The 21,130-nt window shown below is 41.5% G+C and overlaps 1 protein-coding gene across 1 annotated transcript in view; it reads left to right on the forward strand.

Annotated features, from left to right (window-relative positions):
• The window catches only part of ACTR3 (actin related protein 3), a 28,898-nt gene extending 19,836 nt beyond the window's left edge, over positions 1–9,062 (forward strand). Inside the window, exons 5-12 of the mRNA XM_021548646.3 lie at positions 961–1,056; positions 1,598–1,705; positions 3,653–3,796; positions 4,548–4,721; positions 5,087–5,179; positions 5,626–5,751; positions 7,302–7,385; positions 7,779–9,062. Coding sequence (XP_021404321.1) covers positions 961–1,056; positions 1,598–1,705; positions 3,653–3,796; positions 4,548–4,721; positions 5,087–5,179; positions 5,626–5,751; positions 7,302–7,385; positions 7,779–7,874 — 921 coding nt within the window. The 3' untranslated portion in view covers positions 7,875–9,062. The remainder of the gene's footprint in view (positions 1–960; positions 1,057–1,597; positions 1,706–3,652; positions 3,797–4,547; positions 4,722–5,086; positions 5,180–5,625; positions 5,752–7,301; positions 7,386–7,778) is intronic.
• The last annotated feature ends 12,068 nt before the right edge of the window (positions 9,063–21,130 follow it).

Genomic DNA, 21,130 nt, shown 5'->3' on the forward strand with positions numbered 1-21,130 from the left:
GGGCTGATTAGATCTCAATTAAGGTCAATGTTATTCTGAAGCATCTGCTGTTCCTTAGTATTTTATTTAGGGTCATTGAAATAGACAATTTGGTTTAGTGTGATATTTATAGACCAAGTTTTGAATTAGAGGTGTTGGCCATACCTGTTTAAATGCCTTCATCTGCTTGAAGCAATAATTAGGTCCAGTTGCTCAAGGCTGTGTCCAGCCAAGCTGTGAATTTCTCCAAGGATCAAAATGCCATTACAATCCTGGGCCCCTTTTCAGAATTTGACCCCCTTTAAGTTATCTTTTTTCCTCCTAATACCTACTTAGGATTTCCCAAGTGGAGTTTTATGGCCCTAGCCCCTTGTCCCAACACCTGTGTGAAGAATCTGACTCCCTCCTCTTTTACACAGTTGCTGCAATGGAAGAATGATGTTTTCTTTTCTCAAGTGTTCTGTAGCACTATCCAAAATGCTCCTTCAGAGTAGAGCCTTGAGTATGTTTGATATTTCAATGAAAGCTATAGCACACTATTATGTTTTGTGTTGTTCAGCTTCTCTCACTGGAGTACAATCCTATAGCTGAGCTTCTGAAGGAAAACAGCTCTTTTCACTGAGAAATCTAAAAAATGTCATTCTTTACATGTGCTAAACTGCGTCCTTTGACATATTTTTGATAGTCCTTGGTTCTTTCAAGTGAAATCAAAATCAAAAGTTGTACTGAGCTAACCCACCCACAAAGGGGGTCTTGGATGTAAATTCTTTAGTAGTAACTTATGTAATTTTTGCTGCACTTTGTTTTTCTTTCTTTTAATGTAATTTGCATAAATTTTTGAAATCACCCTTTGTCCGTTACTATTTTTACGTGCTATTGTTGTTGAATGACTCATCTTAACTGAGGAGTTGGTGGTTCTTTTTTTTAATGTCAAATGTTTGGTTTGAATGTAAGTAAAAGATTTTTTTTTTTGTCTTACAGACTGAGCCTCCATTAAATACTCCAGAAAATAGAGAATATACTGCTGAAATCATGTTTGAATCTTTCAACGTTCCAGGGCTATATATTGCTGTTCAGGTAAAGGGAGGACTGTTGAAAGTCACAACTGCAGTATTTTTTCTTGGGCTAAAACTAATTTTACAGTGAAAAAACTGTGTAAGTGGTGTTTGGAATATGTTTATGTCCTTCTGGTTGGCAGTTCCAGCACTGCATGTTTGACATGCTTTGATTCTCTGGGTGGTTACTGGATACTGTTCCTCTGTTACCTCTACAGGCTTCTGAGCAGTAGAGTATGATATCTGTTGCATCATAAGTAATTAAAAAAACCACACTACATCATAATAACTTTATTAATCCAAGAACTGAATCCCTTTCAATATGAAGTAATTAAAAACTATGAGCATGGCTGAAAAAAAATTCAGGCAAGTGTCAAAAATTACATTTTGCAGCCTCTTTTTTCAAAGCTGTTGTATAGACATATATAATATTATTAAATCAGTTTATGTGCTGTAAATTACCATGGGGGTGCCAGTCTGTCCTTGGGAGGAGTGGTGGAAAGCGAGGTCTGCAGGCAGATGTTTTGCCAATATTTGATTTTAGTGTGTTTTTTTTTCCCAAGGCTGTCCTTGCCTTAGCTGCATCTTGGACATCAAGACAAGTAGGAGAGCGAACGCTGACTGGCACAGTTATAGACAGTGGAGATGGTGTCACTCATGTTATTCCTGTGGTAAGTGTGCCTCAAAGCTACACAACAGCTTCAGAGAGAGTTATTTGTCCTCTGAGTTCTCTGAAGTGTACACCTACACACACTGAAGTATAGAAAAGAGTCTTCAAAAACATTAGATAATTCCCAGGGCTGTGGGTGTCAGTTTTGGTTAATTTTGTAGTGCAAAAACTCTTGAAAACTTCTCTGTAACCCCGAGTTTGGCAGGGCTAATTGTCTTGCAGTGACTTACCTTACCAGGGCCATGCTAAGTGATGAGTGAAATTGCTGTAGCACATTTCCATTTTGGCTTGCTGGTAAGAGTGAATATACTCTTTATAGTAGTCAGTACAAAAAGTTTGACTTATTTTCATTTAGCTGAGTCCATTTATATAAAAAGTAGAAATTATACAAAGTATTAGATGGCATGTGTAGTATTGTTTATAATTTTTCTTTATCTGTTCCCAGTATTTAGTAGTGTTTCAGCATACAGGAAAAGGCAGAGTTCCTGCTTGACTGGAAGAAAACAACCTCTAGGGTTGGTTAATGTTGAATATCTGTTCCAATACATCAAGTTGCTAAAGCAGAAACTTGGATGATTGCATGATGTTTTATTAAATAATGAACACCTAGAGCTGCAGTAATTTTCCTTACTGTCAAATTACTGCCCATCTTTCCTGGGGTAGCTAACTTCATGGCTATGTACCAGCTATATTTGTATTTTCAAAATGAAGTTAGATCACAATTTTTAAGACAAAAATCTGTACAAATATTTATCATGCCACAGTAACGTCAGTTTTTTAAAAACAGGAGCATTGGTGGTGGTCAAACTTACATGGTCATGTAAAAATTTATTAATTTGGGGGGAATATAGTGCCTAAATCTTTATGTTGTTCATCCAGGTTAGTGTATTTTTAATAAGACTTAGGAAACAATTGGCACCTCTGACCTTCTATAGGTAAACTTTTAAAATTTTACTTAGTAGTTCAAAGTTACTGTTTAAAAGAGTTGAACTTCTGCTGATTTGTGGGTTAGACGTTTTTTTAGTTGAAATAAGAGTAGGTAGTCATTTGAAGCATTAACTTCCTTTGCAGAATGTCATTTACTTCTGAAATTTTTAAATATTTTGAAAAATTGTCAACAATATTCTACCATTTCTGTTATAAAATAGATAAAAAGGAATTAACAAATGCTTTTCTCTGTAGTGATGTAGTGGTAGATTTTTTATGATGTTATTTTCTGTGTTAGTAAGACATTTTTGTAGGAATGTGAGGTGTGTGTATACGGGAAAACAAGCATTTTATGAGTGTGATAGCTGGATTCCTCTGTTTGGATTTAACAGGTCTGGTAGGGTTGAAGGCCAACCTTGCAGACTTGGTTTCTTTGTTTAAACCAGATGTTTTTAGTGCATTGATGGTGGTCCCCAGGGTGAGTGTGACTTGTAAGGGTAGGTTGATGGATGAGGATGGGCCAGTCTGATGTTCTGAGCAGTCTCAATTAATGTGCTGAAATTATGCATTTTCTCCCTGCTTTCAGAAAATTAATTTTGGTTCATGTGGATTGTAACGTCTTACATCAGTGGCTGTGACTGCAGGGCCACATCAGTTATTCTAAAATAATATTTCACCAAAAAAGCTTCCTTGACCTTTTTGGTAAGAGTAACCTCATTTTGAAGAGAAAATAAAGGCCAAGGAATAGTGAGTATAGTGATTTGTCTGCCTTATGTACTAGTGACCTTTCTGTTCCTTCTAACCTTGTAAGAATTATGAATCAATGCCATGCAAAGTAAAGTAAGGCTATGCTGTGAAGAATTGGATTTATGGTAATTAAATGAGCCTGTCTTAAAGGGCTTTAGCCTCAGAATCACAGGTAGTTGGTAGGAGTTTAGACTCCATGTCTTTCTCTCTCCCTTTGAGCTTTGATAAAAGTAGTTCTTATCAGTACCTTTGTCCCCGTTAACGTTGTGTACAGGCTGAAGGATATGTGATCGGCAGCTGTATCAAACACATTCCAATTGCTGGCAGAGATATCACATACTTCATTCAGCAGTTGCTGAGGGAGAGAGAAGTAGGAATTCCTCCTGAACAATCCTTGGAAACAGCTAAAGCAGTGAAGGTAATGTGAACATTGCAGATACTAAAGTTATTTTATATCACAAGTTAGTATCTTGTTTTAAAGTACAGGAATATCTGAAAGTAATTGTACTTCTGAGTAATGGGCTCTAAGTAATATAACAATATCTTAATATTTTAATAACATGAAATATATTAAACTCAAGATTTACAGTTGGGTTATACTTGTTCAGTTTGGCCTGGAATTTCACTCTTCACCTGTTGTCTCCCCTTTCTCTTCTCCTCCATTATCATTATTGTTGTTATTATCCTGTTGCTATTATTATTGTAATGTTCTGTAGGAAATACTGTTGGCTGGATGTGTCATATAAAGAGCTGTAATTGCTCTTACATTCTTTCTGAATATTAATGTGTTCTTTTTTGTAATCCACATTACGCAGAGAACAAAGCTATTCTGAAAGACATTCAGCTTAAAGTACAATTCAATTTTGTTTCTCTGGCAGTTCTTCAGTGTATTTCAGAATTAATTTCTCACAATCTTCAAAGTTTAGAGGAAAAGCAGAAGAAAAGTAATTTAGCTCAGCCAGAGCCTTCAGTGCTGCACAGAAATGATCTGTAGTAGCAGAACCATTATCTACCTGTGTACAATAAATGGCAGTTCAGTTGTTTTGAGGCCTGTTCTTTATCTGCCAATTGAATACTTACTCTTAAAAGATAAAATTACTACATTTTTGAAATTTCATACCAGTTTTCTATATTTTAGATGGTTCTAACTGTATCTGTTCAATTTTCAGGAGCGCTTTAGTTATGTTTGCCCTGACTTAGTAAAAGAATTTAACAAGTATGACACAGATGGTACAAAGTGGATTAAACAATATACTGGAATTAATGCTATCTCAAAGAAAGAATTTACCATTGATGTTGGTTATGAGAGATTCCTGGGGCCAGAGATTTTCTTCCATCCTGAGGTAAGTTGATTTGAATTGTCTATACTTCGTTTTAGATGTGTTTTAAATGATAGCAGAGAAATCCCATTTGCAAAATTGTAAAGAAGTAGTTGTCTTTACTTACATATATTCTTATTTATAAGTAGATATGGACTATTATTGCAAGTCAGTGCTTTGATTCTTGATTGCTACTGATCTTTATACAAATCCAGGTTGGTACACAAAGCACTTATAAATGGCAGCAAAATATTTAACAACTGTTTCCATTATTAGTTTTCATGACATCTCTAGTATAGTAGAATGGTTCTTTCCTTTTTTTCCTCTTTTCCTCTTTGCAATAAATGGTCCTCCACAGTGACTTGACTTGATTTTATTCCTGATTGCAGTTTGCTAATCCTGACTTCACACAACCAATCTCAGAAGTAGTAGATGAAGTTATTCAGAATTGTCCTATTGATGTTAGACGTCCTCTATATAAGGTCAGTAGCTCTAATGTCTTTTTTTATACATATACATTTTAGAGAAATTGTGATATTTATCAAGGTAGATATTTGAAACTCTTAAAAACCAATACCAAATGAGCAAAATGAACCATTTTCCTAGAAATGGATCCAATATGCAGAAGGGTTTGTTGTTCATGTAGACATTTTTAGAATGTGCTTTTCATTAGGGACACAAAAAACTGAGCAAAAGTGGTGAGAGGTAATAAGATATAAATGGATTTTAAAGCACAGACAATTTTAATGTGGCAAGCTCTTGGTGAGTTCATGTTGTGTCATGCTTGTATGCTAGATAATTTACAGTAAAAGCATACCTGCTAACTGTTGCTTTTAAAACTGTATTTAGATATTTAGAATTTAGGAACTGGGTATTGTGATGACTTGCATTTTCAGACGTGCTTAACAAATTTTGTTATTCAAAACAGAATATTGTCCTCTCTGGAGGCTCAACCATGTTCAGGGACTTCGGTCGCCGTTTACAGCGAGACTTGAAAAGGACTGTTGATGCCAGGCTGAAACTTAGTGAAGAACTTAGTGGTGGCAGACTGAAGGTTGGTTCATGCAGCTCTTGCACCTAACAAGTATCTGTTACCTGGAAAATGTGCAAATAACATCTTGCAATGATCGTGGTCTTTGTTGAAATGTCTTTATCTCATTTGCAGTTCTTACAGAGGCTTTTCAGACACTCATCCATTACACTGATCACATACCAGCAGTTGGTCACTCCAGCTGTCTTTGTGCTTGGTGTTTATTGATCAGTTACGGCTCATTGTGCTCAGTCTCTTGAGCTTGAAGATAAGAGAAATGAATCGAGCTCATTGTTGAGCCACCAGGAGAGTCAGGAGCACGTGTCCTGTGAGGAATGAGGGAGCCTTGACTAGAGAAGGGAAGGCTTTGGGACTCCTGATAGCACCTCAGTACATGTGGGGAGTTTACTGATTTTGAGGTAAACTCTAAATACCTTCCTCTGCTTCAGAGCTTGCCCTGCCTTGAGCATGAGGCCAGACCAGAGATAGGATGTGGTCCCTTCCCACCTCAATTATCTTACATTCCTATAAAGGACTTCATGTTTTTACTAAACTTAATTTATGCTCTTTCCACTGCAGACCTCTGACCTAACTGTTTCATCTTTCTGTTGTCCCTGCAAAAATAAAGGACCAGCAGAGAAAAAAAAAAAAAAAGTGTGTTTTTTTCCATTTTAAGCAAAATTTATTTTCCTCATTTATATTTTAGAATCCAGCTAGGTGAGCTCAGGCAATCCTTTAAAGCCCCAGCAGAGCTTTATAATATGCCATGTAGACAACTCTGAAATTTCAGTCATACACAGTTCTCTGGCCCAAGAAGCATCACTTAGTCTGTTTTCTTCACTAGACTTGTACCACTGAGTAAAGAAGCAGAATCTGAGTAAGGAAGTTGGATGTGATTCTTCTTCTATTCTAAGTGCCAGGCATGGCACAGTATCACTGGCTGGAGTTTTGCAAATGTGTTGCAGAACATTTTTAGATACTGTTTCAAACTTCAGCAGTCTGGGCTGGAAAAATAAATTCTGAAACTGTTACATACACTGTCAGTTTTGAGTGGCACAAGTAAGGAATAGGTTGTGTGCCTGTGGAGGGAAAGGGAATGGCTGACTGGAAAGAGTTTTATAGTTCAGAAAAGCATGACTGACTGTATTGATCCTGGATAAACGTTCAGTCTGCAACTGATGATGCTTTGTTAGAATCATCACATGAATTTTGAAAATTAGCTTCCCAAAATGTGTTTTTTTGAAAAGTTTGGGTAGTACAGATCAATGCTTATAAATGCATAAATGAATAGTCTATCAAGAAATTAATCAGAAAATAGTGTGAAAAAATGGGTGTGAATGGAACTATCTTTGTCTGATAAAGCAAGTTACTTATCTATAAACAGGAGCTGTTTCTTACTCTTCATTGTAGAAAAGCAAGTCAGATGCCATAAATGTAAACTTACATGCACAGCATTTATGAAAGTACTAATTTATGAAAAGCAAGCTTGATATATACACTCCTTTAAAACTAGGTCTGGTTTCTACCTGCAGAAATGACTTTTAATGTGTTGCCATTCTCTCCTTTTTCTGCAGCCGAAGCCCATTGATGTCCAAGTCATTACACACCATATGCAGAGATATGCAGTCTGGTTTGGAGGATCAATGCTGGCTTCCACAGTGAGTTTAGCTGTAAAGCTGAGCATGTTTGGGCCATTCTGATTGTGCTTTAGGAGCTCTCATCTCACCTTCATTGTATATTAAATGTGATTGGGGAATTTCTGATAGGCCTCAGGTGGTAAATATACTTTCCCTGTTTTTGCATTAGACTTTAAAGGCTTGGAAGAGCACAAGAAAGCTGAATTAAAGCTTTGTGTGAGTTGTTAAATAGTGCATATTAATTTTGTGGCAGAATGTATTTTTTGTATTTGTGCTTAGCCACACATGATGTAAGTTAATTTTAGGATTTCTTTGCTATCTTTGTTTTTTTTTTCTACTGGCCACATAAAAGTTAATATTGTTAAAATAATGTGTCTATACCATACACTGATGGTTTTTTCCTTCCCTTTACAGCCTGAATTCTACCAAGTATGCCATACCAAAAAAGATTATGAAGAGATTGGCCCTAGCATCTGTCGTCACAACCCTGTGTTTGGAGTCATGTCTTAAAGCTGACCCTGCTGGGGTCAGGGATGGGGAAGTGGGGAGGAGGAAGAGTCTTTCTGATTACTTGTTTGTCTGATGGCTGGTATTAGGATAACAAACATGACTTGACAATAAGAAAAAGACCAAACACAATTAAGCAGGATCATTTTAATAAGTGTCTCAACATGCGGATGTAGTGGAAAGCCAAAATGATCACGTTTTTTCTTTAGATTGATTATTTGAACCTGTGCGTAACAAAACAAAAAAAGTGGATTTTAGTTCTTTCTGTGCCCTGATATTTTGTATATTAATGAATTATCCAAGATTTGATGGGATTTGATGGTGTGTAGATAGTCAGCTCTCTAATGCTTCCATTGTACCCTTTCATGGGTGCAATACAGGAGCTTGTTTATATTTCATACTTTTTTATACTTTGAGGAAAAATACGAATAAAAGAAACTGTAATATTTGAGGAAAAATATTTACCAGTGACCAACTTGAAAGTAAATTAAAAAAAAAAAAAAAGAAAAAGTCATGACTCGTGCAACTAGCTCTTGCAAATCATGACCAGTCTAAATCCTGGGTTCCATACAATGCGAGTGCTTTTGGAACTAAGAAGCTACTATCTTGGATTAACCAATGCCTGCTAGTGCTTTCTGATTACTTGGTGCATTTTCATACTATCTCTTGCTTTAAAAAAAGGAAAAAAAAAGTAAAGACAAGACTGTTGGACCAGTATTGCAGTTCTGTAGTGTCATTTCTAATTAAACCAAATAATCAGGTTATCAAAATTTGGTGTATTTAAAGCCTAACACCATTCCAATAAAGGCACAAAATTTCTTTTTATGTTGGTGTCAGACTTGTTAATCTCATGACATGGGAAGTTCTGAGCATGGGTCCCTACATATCCACTGTGGCTTTTGAGGAGTGAGGTTGGTCTGTGAGGTAGAGATGTAATGTGCTTTGTGTAACTCAAGTGTGAGCATTTTAGAACTGCAGTTTGTGTGTTCAGCTAGCTAGCACTTACCTAGAGAAGCCTGACAGCTCCTCCACTGTTGGGTTTGTTCATCTACTTTGTTCTGTAACTTTTTTCCCCCCACTTTCTTGCAGGTGGTGCTATTCAGGAGTCAGCACTGCGTTTTCAATCTCTGTGGTTTTTCTGCAAGAAAATACCATGTAGATAAAAATAAAGTGGAAACAATCTCTTTCTCATTCTTTCTACAAAGAACACTTTCTGTAGTGGCTGGAATTGCTTACAGTTTGTTAGTGTTTGATGAAAGAAAAATCTTCTTTAGGCACTTCTGAGCCCGCAGAGGGAGTTGAGGCTGTTTGCATAGAAGACCACAAGAGGGAGATATCCCCGTTTCTGCAGAGTTGCAAAGATGTCTCACACTTTCATCAGAGAAGCTTATCAATTACCAGAGCTTCAAAACTTGGTAAATGGACTCCAAAACAAGGATAAATATGGGAAAGTGTTTCTGCAGCAAGCTTTGTAAAAAACTTACACGCTGGACTCAAAGAGAACATGATGCAAACAACAAAATTTTGAACAATTTTCTTACAAAGCTATTAGTGACATCTCTAACAGTAATACAGTATTTCAGTTTTTTAGAAGTCACTTTTTAACTCAGTTTGAGTCATAACCAATTCATGTGGTAAGGAAGACTAATAGGGCAGATACATTAAAAATGAAGTTCGAGTTGTGCTTTTCCAGCAGTCCTGGTTCTGCCACTGTATCATACTCTAGTGACAGGATATTTTGATACAGTGCAGTGGTGTGAAGATAAGGCAAGAATCTTTTTCCTCTCTAGAAAAAAAGTCTTAAAAATTCACTTGAAAAACTTAATTTCCTGACACACAGATACATAACAGTGAGCAAGTGCAAAGAAGAGGAGTGAATTCCTCTTCCTGTCATACACAGCTGTAGGGAGACCTTGAGTGTTACACAAATTCTGGGTTCATCTTCCTGAGGCACCAGGGAAGCTGCTCTAATTTTCTATTTGTCATTTGTGTAGAAGAGAATGGAAGGCAACCATGCCCTCACACAACTATTGATTTTTTTTTTAATAGCTGTGATCTAAAGTTATGTTAGTTTTCTCATAGAATGAAGTAAGTGGGAGATTTTTGTTTTTTTTTTTTTTTAATACTTAAAAAACAATACTTTTCAAAAAATACTTTATAGAAGTTACCCAGCCACAGTTGATTTTGAGTGTGTTAACTAAAAAAATAAGTATGAGCAGCTCCTGTTAATGACTTGGACTGCACAGAGAGTCATCAATACTTAAACACTCCAGACATAATAGTAAATTCAGTCCTGTGCAATGGGAATAACTTTCTGAAAATGCTCACATCAGTGTTCTGCACCTGTAACAGCAGATCCAAGTCAGCTCTGCTGGTGAGTGGTGAAGTGCTGAGCAGCCTGTGGGTCAGTCATCCCAGGGATTGTGTGAAGCACACACTGTACAACATGGAACACAGGCACTTCCAGGAAAACCCTCTGCAATCTTGAGATGTGGACCTCCCATTGTTCTGTGTGGGGTTGAGCTTAAAGCTCAACCGCATGGAATGAAATTACTTTTTTTTTCTCCAAATGCTTGTTACTGGGCAGGTGACATGAAGGCAATTTTAAGCCCCTGTAGGAGGATTTAATGGGACTGATATCACAGCATAGCTTTGTGTCCTATTATGAGACTGGCTGACAGAATCCCTTAGGAGATCATCCTAAAGGGCAGAGGAGTCCAGGCAGGCTGGACATTCTTCAATAAGGAAATCTCAAAGACACAGGAGCAGGCTCTCCCCATCTGCTGAAAGCTGAGCTGGTAATTTGCAATTTACTGACTTTATAGTATATAGTGTTTATAAAGGAGACTTACACTTCTTCTGTCCTGCTGCCTGCAGGATGGGTGGGAGCAGTGCTGGTTGTGCACTGAAAATAGCAAAAAGCATTAAACAGCTGCAGTCTGGTCTGCCCAAACTTGGCTTACTTTACTCTTCTCCAAGAATTTGATTTGATCCCAGTAGATGAGGTAGGACTCCAGGTTTAATTGTCTTAAAAGGTGGTAGTTCCATGCAGCTGAGCTTGGAATAAATTAAAGGTCACTGCCAAGTCAGTTTAGGCTCATCTCTTCATTTTGTGCAAATGTTTGTACCAAATATTAGGTATTATTGGGATGGATGAGTTATCCCTGAAAAGCTGCCTGGAGGTGACTGCTGGGCTGGGTGACCTCCTGCCAGCTGTGCTGGTGCTGTGCAGCCTCCCTCCCTTGATAACTGGTGTTCTCTGAGTAGGCCAAAACTCCTGTGGCAGTAAAATGAAGAGAAATACATCATTAGCATCACTTTGATTTTGTTGTTTGGATTTTTTTTTTTTATTTCCCCCCCAGAAGCAAAGTGCTGGAATAATCAGCTCCAAGTGCTAGTCCCCTGTTCAAGTTTCCTACTTTAAACAGGACAGAGATCCCAGCTCCCATGTGGATGCTGCAGGTGTCTCTTTCCTCTCAACATTTTTATGAAAAACCGGGTTGCTAAAGGGAGGGCAGAGCCTGGCCCGTGTTGGCTCCTTGAGAAGCAATGACCCCCTCTGTGTTTGGGCAGTAGCAGCACAGTGGCTGTAGGCTTTTACCCCAAAGCTGCAGTATAAATATATATTTTAGGACAAATGCATTTACTGCTGGAGGGAGGCCCAGAGAGCACAGCAGCAATTAGTTTATAGGAGCTGAAGACGTAGTGCTTGATATGAAGCATGTAACACTGGTGTGGCTGAGAAAAAAGCTTGTTTATTTTCTTCTTTTCACTAATTCAAATGTCAAGAAAGATGTTTTATTTGAAAGACAGACCAGCACAAAAGAAGCCATTCATGAAAGGCCAGAAGTTGACCAACATGAGTGCCCAGGACTCATCTTTTTGAGCATCTTGGAGTTCCAGTTCTTTTAAATAAATGAACTTTAACTGGAGCAGGGGTTTAAATACATCTCTCCTTCCCAGCTAAATGCACTGGCTACTCAACTGCGTAGATAATTTACCCCTATTCTTTTTTTGGGTCTCCCCCTCCCTGACTTGTTGCAGAGCCCAAGGCTGAGCCTGCTGCCCACAGCATGGCAAGGAGTGTGCCAGCACTGACTGCTCTGAGAAGCAACCCCCAAAAGTGCTGTTTAGTTGTGGGTTGGTTTTATTGTCTTCTCCAGTTTCCCAACTCTGATTTAGCCACACTGTGTTAGTGGTGAAAAATACCAAAAGTTGTCCCTCAAGCAATAACAAATATGAAACAACAGTTCTATCTCCCAATGAACCCAGAAAATCAGGAACATGCACGTGTCTGTTGTAATGCAGAGTTGCAGCTGAAGCACCGTGGGGAGGGGGAATTGGCCTTATTGCAGCACATTTGCAATATTATTATTGCAATTGCACGTTTGCAATAATATTACTGCAATTGGCCTTAGTGCAGCGTGTGTTTTAGATGTGTGAGGCTTTGCCCGGCGAGAGTGGGCAGGCTCGGTGCAGTCAGGGTTTCACACTTGGCCACAGGATGGCACTTTCCTACAAGAAATCCTGCGTGGCTGCAGCCTGGAAAACCCCTTCGCAATACCTGCCTGGGAAAAAGCAGCTGACTGGAAGCATCCGATGGCAAACCTTCCCGGAAAGGCTGTGCCTTGTACTCACGTCAAGGTGAGGAGGATTAGAGCCGTGTTTTTCCAGCTGGAGCCAAGGAATCCGTGTGTCCCTGCAGCTGCTCCAGCCAGAAGTGGTGTGAGCTCACCCTGGGTGCTGAGCAGGACCGAGTCCCTCGGCACAGGGAATCCCGGAGGGCACTGAGAGGGAACCGATGTCACACGCGGGATGTGACAGCCCTTCAGGGGATAACTGCAAGGAGGTTTTTGCACTCTCGTTGCAATTCAGTTCTGAGTTACCTCAACCTTTCCTTGCACCTGGTTGCAGGGAGCGCACCCATCCCGTTGGCAGAGCTCAAGGCAGGGAGAGCTCTGCTCATCGTGGTCCTGAGAGGGATTGGGTTTTAGAGTGCTGAGCTTGTCCCCCACCAAGTGTGGGTAATGATATTCTCACCCTGCTGTGGTGATCCTGCACGGATGTCTCAGCACTGCCCTCAGCATGGCTCACCAGGCATTTCTGAGCAAATCGGGCTGTTACCTGAGGGTTGATTTGGGGAAGAGGAAAGTTTATACATTGTTTTTTGGGAGCTGAGCCACAGCCAGGCTGCTCTGGTGTAATCACAATGTTCAGCTCAAGCAGAAACCCTGGGTGTCCTGGGTGGAGCTGGGCAGCAGCTGTGTGTGCCTCTCATATTTTACAGAGCTATGAGTATTTTTAGAAGAACTCCTCTAATAATTGATTTCACAAAGTCATGACCTGCCAGCCTTCTGCTCCTCTCTCACCTCCATTAACTTGTCTGACCTACAAAGTGTCTAATGTGGTTTATCTGCCTGATGTGCAAGCTGACAGCGAGCTCAAAAAGGGCAGATACACCTTTCCTCAGCTGTGCAGCACCCTGAGGGCAGGGATGATTTTGTTCTGGTTGGGCAGCCACCTCTAACTCATGGTCCTTTCACTCTCTTACCCCTGCATGCCCTGCAGCACCCTGGCAGCTGCTAAAACCTGTCCAAGTCAGACAAACATGGAACTGTCTGCAAGATAAAGGTGAGACAGATGCATCAGGAGCTGAGCCAGAGGGGCTGAGCACAGAAAGCTCAGGGTTTGGAGCAGGGAAAAGGGGGGTGCATCCCACAGCACAGCCTGGGTGTTTTCCCCAGTGATCCTGCTGCTCCTGGGGTTGTTCTGGTTCTGGACTTGGTCAATTGATGCTTCAGCTCCTCACTGCATGGATGTGGCAAAAGCCTCTGAGCGCTGTGCTGGGAAACCATGGTGATGGCAGCTCTTTGCTGGCACAAACACTGCCCACTGAAAACCTCTGGTCCCTTGCTCCTCCTCCTCCTGTTGTACTCAGGGAAAGGAGGGTTTCTCTGTTGTCTGTGCCCTACAGAGTTAAATAGATCAAATCTAATTGTCAAAGGGGTAACAGGAGACAATGCTCTACGACCTGTGGGGTCAATGCCTCGTTTTGTAGCACTCCACAACTTCTGTCCTCTGTTTTTTTTTTCCTTATTCCATTATGTCCATAATTCCCCTAATGAATAGGGTGTGTTTGCTGTGACAATAGACCAGGCTGAGAAACCAGAGATGGCATGGGGACTGGGGGACTCTGTGCCACTGGTGGTGATGTCCAGACCGTGGTCATGGTTCAACCTCCCCATTCATGCCTGCTCCATCTCCTCCAGCTGTAGAAGCTGCTGGGTAGCAGAAGTCAGCTGCTTTCTGCAGGTAATGCCTGTCAGGGCCAGGTGCTGTGACCCACCCTAGCCCTGATGAGAATTGCAGCAGCTGCTTTTCCAGCCTCCAGGAGACAGGGAAACCAAATGGCACTTTATCTTCCAATCCCCTAAGAGTTTAACCATATTATAAATGGCTGTGTTGGAGGGACAGGTAAAACACCCCTGGAGCTTGTCTAGAGTGAGAGGTTGGTGTGCAGGGAAGTGGGGTTTGAACTGACAGACCTGCAGCTGGGGTCTCCCTGGTTTTCCTTCTTGCAGCACCTCCGTGCAGCCTGGAGCCCTGCCTTTCACTTGGAAGGTTAATTATCCTTTAAATGAGAAATGTGTTTGGCTCCAGCAGTCAGAGCAAGGTTAAGGGCCTGGACAGAGGGATTTCACAGGGCTGAATCCTGCAGCTCATTGCAGGTGGGCATCCAGAGCTGGGCTGGGAAGAAGGGGCAGCTTTCTTTGTCTGCTCCTTAGCCCACCCAAGCATCTTTTCCTGCCAGCTTTTGTGACCACATGCATGCCTTCTGCTAGGTACACAGCCTGTTGGTCATAGAAATGGAATTTTTGTTAAATACCTATCTGTGTAGCAATTTATTCATTTTCACAGAGTTCTTGCTCTGCAGAAACTCAAGCAGGTCAGAGTAGCTTAAATAAAAAAAAATCTGAGGGAAAGTTCACTGGCATAAAAAATTTCTTTTAAAAGTTCCATTCAAAACACATTGGAAATGTGAAATTTTCTTGGCAGAAAACATTTGTGCCTGTCTGATCCTATCTGCAGGGTTTTCCTCTCCCTGGTGGGCAGTGCTGGTAGCTGCCTCAGCCCTGACCCTGGCAGAGGAGGAGGTGCAAAGATATAGAAAAATATAATTCGGTTTTTATAGTATTTGTATGTGCCTTAACAGCCTTGGCTTGCCAGTGACAGTGCACTGGCCTAAGTGAGCACGTAAAATGTGCACATTAACTTGGTAAACACAACTGGCTTTTCAATATTGTCTTTATATTGATGTGCACAGGCAATATTGATAAGGCATTTTACTCATTCCCAGCTGGATCACACACTGTGAAGCTATTGTGTATATTAGACCTCAGATGGAAGTGGCTCAGAAAACTCCAAATCTGCCCTTTAAAATTAAACAATTAAGATGTGATGGAAAAGGCCATTTAACACCAGGTCTTTACATGATGACTGCAAATCTTGAGTGACTTACTGGATAATATTTTTTATGTGGTGTCCCTCTGCTATGATTTTTGGTGTTCCATGGAAATAATGTGATAATTAAAATCTGGTGTGTTTTTTGAGTAAGTTACACGACAGAGGGATGGGGCACTAATGGCACTGAGGTGCCTGAGCTCTCTGTGCACCAGTGGGGATGGTACCCCTGCAGTGTGGGGCCCTGTGCTCCAGGGTGACTGCTGCCTGCTCCACATGGGGTTTTGGATAAGCAGCTCCACGGGAAAAGGGTGAAGGCAATCAGGAAAAAAGGAGGAGAAGGACTCACAGGCTTTTGTTATAATAACAGTACATAGAAATTTAAATTAGATTGCTCTCCAAGATTATTTCCCAACAATTGGTCACGGAGTCACATAACTAATCAAATTGTTACACTTGATGCCTATGAAATACCTGTTGATGCATTTTCTCTCTCCTCTTTTCCTGCAGGAGATACAAGTGCAGTAGTGCTGCTGGAGCCCTTGGTCTGTGTGCAGCTGTGTTTTGGGGAAAACCACAGAGCCTTCAGCGTATGATTTACTGGAGCACCAAAACTTGCTCATCCCTTCCTTGGCTCACCTGAGCTGAAAATACAATCTCCTCTTGAAACAACCCTGCACGCAGCTGGGTGTAATTCAGCCCACAGCTTCTGCTGCCTTAATTCACAGAGATCAATTTACAGAGGGAAGCCTCCAGCTAGCTGGCACCAGGTGGTGGCTTTGGCTTCCTGAGGGGGAGGGTGACAAATACAAGTGGCCTGAAACAAATCAAGGGATAATGCGGTGCCACAGAACGGTGCCGGATGCCTCCTGTCTGCGGGTATCTAATACAGCTAATAAGCAGCTAACATTACTGCCTGATTTGGCAGGAATTATTACCTGCTGAATGGCTTAATAGATTTCCAGTCCCTCTGTGTGTAATTTTCACTCGTCCCCAAAGGAAAGCTATATAATGTTTGCCATAGCTGTTTGTAGAATTGGGATGCACCACAGGTGTACTTTGGACTTCATAAACTGCTTGGTGTTACATCCCATTATGCTTCTTGTGGGGCTGGAATTACTGGGAGCTCTTCTGGGGCAGCAACTGCTACTTGGGATGTGATTTTTTAAAGCAGGACCTTTGTCACTGCAGTGTTTGTCTTCATTATCAGTAATGCACAGACTTTGGTAAATCTGCCCAAGTAACTCTTGGACAGCTTAAAATATGTTTAAGTGGTTGCATTCAGAGGTTTTTTTTTTTTTTTTTTTTTTATGAGGGCTGTGCTTTTAAATAAAGCAAGATCTTGAAAAATTGTTTTGTCTAGTGGATCTTTTTCAATAGTTTTTAAAAACAGTGTATTTAAATTAGCAGCAATGGTCACAGGTTTAATCATTTAGGTGGCCTATCTTATAGGAATCTAATTCACTATTTCCGATTCTAGTTCAAGAGGAAGAAATAGATTCCAGTAATGCTTAGAAATCATAAATTAGATCCTGACAAGATGCCCTATACCCATGTCCTTATATTAGGGGAGGAATGGTGTGATGTGGTGTGAAATGAAGAGAAGGACCCAGGCATGGAACACAGAGGGGTCCTGCTCATATTCATTAGCCAAGATGATTGCAGTAGCTAAATATCTGATTAAGGGATATATAAAAATACCTATTAAATAAAATAAGCCTGCATGGGTCTTTGGCTGGTGTGTCTGAAAATGCCTTGCAAAGCAAGGGAAGACTCTCTGAAGTGCCCACCCAAGGGACCTGTGAAAATGAACAGCACAGCAGAAATGCTCTGTAAAGGTCAGCCAGGACTGTGCGTGGAGCCTGAGAGCTCAAGGCACTTGTTTGGCACAGGGCTGCCTGCTGCAATTGTTTTTCAGAACACAGGACTTTTAACTACAGTAACACTTCGTGCATCCCGTGGTTCTTCTGTCAGAGGAAGTGGGGAAAACTCCCCACCCAACAAAATAAACCAAGCCCACTCCTTGCTCCAGATTGGTGCATTGCCACCATTTAGCAAAGAGACTTTAAGAGGGGACAAAGGGTTTGGTACATGAGGATTTTGGTTCACCAAATTGAGGGCTGATAATGGCACAGGAGCTTTGCATGTCACATCCAAACTCCCTGGCTGGATGGCAATTCCTGCTCCAGGGTACCTCCAGGTACAGCCAAAAATACACCTGGAAAAAAGGGGTACTACTTGTAGTCTGGGGATGTTGCTTGTGAAATGTCTTTTAAAAAATATACCATAAGTGTATTATATCCTCAGTGATACTGCCTTGAACAAGCAAGCAAAAATGTTGATGCTCTCCAGGCAGAAGCGAGGAAAATCAGAGCTGTAAAGGGTCTTTTAAAGCTCCATTTTTGTTATGACTTCAAGTATCATTGCTAGAGCTAGCTAAAAACAATGCCCATGTCCAAGGGTTTTTGCAAGTAGAAAATGTAACGAAAATCCAAACATCCATTTAATGGTAAGGACAGTCACTATTTAATGGGAAGAAAAGTGTGTTTTCTCACTATGCACAAAAACTAGAAATGCCTAAAAAGATGTCATTCCTGTAATGGTTTGTCATGCTGAAGCTTCACCAAAACTGCAAATAAGGGCCATCAGGAATGTTTCTATTTTATCTTTAGTTAAGTGGGAAGCTGCTGGAGCAGATTGCCTTGATGGGGTGGGAGGTTTTCTCTGGGGCAGCCCAGAGGAGGGGCTGGGTTAGGACGTGGCTGGCTCCCAGTGTTTGTGGGAAGTTGTCCTGTGCTGGTCCAGGCTGGATGCAGGATCCCATCCTCCCATCCCTCCCTGCCTCTGGAAGCTGTGGGACCTCCCAGGCAGCTCGATCTGGCTGTAAGGGAGGGTTTCCTGCTCTTCCAGCAGGCTGATTCACATTCCCTCCACACACAGCTTTCTTTGGATGTTGCCATTTTGTAAAACCCTCAAGTGTGTAGCTGTCATGTCTCCTTCCTGATTCTCAGCAGTCCTTGCTGTCCTGCTCACCAATCCTGCCAGTGTACCCAGTGCACTGCCTGCCTCCACTCCCTCTGGAGCAGCAGAACCTGTGGCTATTCCAGGGAACAGCCCTGAGCCATGGTCACATTTTAATGATATTTACCAGTTTCTGCTCACATTACACTCACCTGATTTATTGTCTGTTTTTGGGCTACTTCTGTTTTGTTGCTTTCAAGGCTTCATTCTCTTTCTGACTAAAAATTCCACATTTTAGTTTGTATTTCCTGTATATACAAGGTGGCCTTTTTCTTCTCTCATTTAGACAATACCTGTCTAACTTAATTATCCTCTCTGGACTTCTCAGCCTCTGAATTTGCCTCTTCTACAAATGTCAGGGATCTGCCACTAACTCCCCATGACACACAGTGAGGAAAGTTATAAAATGCTGGCCCTAAGTGGTCCCCGTGGTGCCCCAGTGGCACTTTAGCCATGGAGCTGGTGTGCAGTGTGCTGCCCCAGGGCCCTGTCCCCACGGCTGGGTGATGTTCAGGAGGGCATGCCAGGTTTTATTTGCAGCTTGTTGTGGTTTATCCCCAGGTGACAACTCAGCCCCACTCAGCTGCTCACTCGCTCCCACACCATGGGATGAGGGAGGGAATCAAGAGTGGACGTGAGGAAAGCTGAGATAAAGAGAGCTCAATAGGTGAAATAAAAGCTTTTCTCTCAAGAAAATCAAACCAGGGGATTCGTTCCCCACTTCCTGTGGGCAGGAGGATGTTCAGCCATCTTCAGGAAAGCCATCTCCAGGCTTTGTGACACGCAGAGGTAACTTGAGAAGGCAAGAACCACTGCTTCAAATATCCCCCCTTCCTCCTCCTTCCCCCAGCTCTGTGTGCTGAGCACGCTGCCCTGTGGTCTTAGGTTTCAATGCAAGATTCAACCAAGAGTGTGTGTTCTATTAGCATCTGTCAAAACCAGGTGGGGCAGTTTTTCTTTATCTCTTCCCCAACCAATCCTCCCTCCAGGAGATCTCTTCTGCTCATGGCCAGTGAGTGTCACTGCATGGCTGAGAAAATTCCATCATCCCCCTGGGAGATGCTGCACCCAGGGGGAGGAGCCAAGCATTCCTACCTGGGTAGAATCTGAGGCGTGGAACACCAGAGACAGACTTTTCCCACTGGATTCTAAGAGGAAGACTGGACCCATCTGCACCACCACTGGACCTCAGGAGGAGAACTGCACCCTTCTGCAGGGCCATTTTTTTAACAGAGCCACACCTGTCACTCCAGGAGGGCTGCAGCCACCATTTAATCAGACTAATACGAATGTCTAGACCCACAAGTTGTATTCTGACTCTGTCAATGTTGGTTTTTTTTTTTTTTGTGTGTGTGTATTTACTGTATTTTAATTTTCTGAGTAAAGAACTGTTATTCCTATTCCCATATCTTTGCCTGAGAGCCCCTTAATTTAAAATTACAATAATTTGGAGGGAGGGGGCTTACATTTTCCATTTCAGGGGAGGCTCCTGCCTTCCTTAGCAGTCACCTGTATTTTCAAACCAAGACACCTGTGGTCTGGGATATCTCAGCTGCCCTCTCCCTCCCAACTCCCTGTGTACCTCCTGCTGCCTCTCTGGTGGGGCAGGGTGAGGAGCAGAAAAGGCCTTGGCTCTGTGAATGCACTGCCCAGGGATAAGGAAAGCATCTCTGAGTTATCAGCACTGGTTCCATAAAAAAAATACAGAACACAACCCTTACTGTGAAAAAAAATTGACTCTATCCCAGCCAAAACTGGGACATAGCTGTAAGGCCATTACTTCTTGCTTTTATCTGACCCCTTCTAAAGTTGTTTTTGTTTATCCCAGGTGAAAACAAGAGGAAATCAAGAAACCTCATTTGTTCCCTCAGAGGAAAATCTGTCCTGCCTGATAAAAAGGATGTGAAGGGGAGAAGATAGTGGTAGGATGAGGCTGCAAGATAGGATATCTGAGACTCATGGGGAATGAGTTCTCACCTCTCCACCTACTAACTGACTACATTTCTTGTGCAGTTGAGCTAGAGGAGAAATCTTGTAGTTAAATAATAATAATAAAAGATAATAATTCAACAAGGAATACAAATCATGTGAATGTGAGTGAAATGTAAAGCCTTTTTGCTAGATAGACTGCAGAGGCCCAGTATATCCTGGAGAATTTAATAAATCTAATGAAGCTTTCACACCTTCAGGGACAGGGCTTAAACTGCTGGGCTTCCTATCCATCTTGGGATCAATAGTGCAGTTAAGTCAAAATCACCTGCAAATAGAGAACACAAGGTTGGGAGTGTAGTTCATCTCTCACAGAGGAAACAGAATAATAATCAAAAAGTCCAAGCCAGCGAATTTTAAACTTTCAGCATCATTTGTGATGCTGCTTTTCCTGGGATGACCCAACAGTAATTCAGGAAAATGTTCATGAGGGCACATGTAATTTCACATGTGGTAGGCTCCACTAGGCACCTTCATTTTTGGGGCCATGGCTTTAAGGCACTTGGCAAAGAGCAAGATCTCAACCAAGTCACCAAACCTGGCAGAGCTGGTGGGGGAAGTGAGAGACATCAGCTTGTGTTCTTTGTCACCTGTGTAGGTCCCAGGTGTGGCACTTCATGGAGAAATATCCTCAGGCATGGACAGAACATCTGGGGCACAGAAACACTCAGCTCTCGCTGAGGTGGAGCTCACCCTTCCACCTCCTCCAGCCCAAACACAAAAATAATTCAGATTAATTACCAAGTGGCTGAGGTACATTGCAGAAAAAACAATCTTATTCCCTGTGA

This window comes from Lonchura striata, chromosome 7 (assembly GCF_050655825.1).
Source record: "Lonchura striata isolate lonStrDom1 chromosome 7, ASM5065582v1, whole genome shotgun sequence".
Lineage (NCBI taxonomy): Eukaryota > Metazoa > Chordata > Aves > Passeriformes > Estrildidae > Lonchura > Lonchura striata.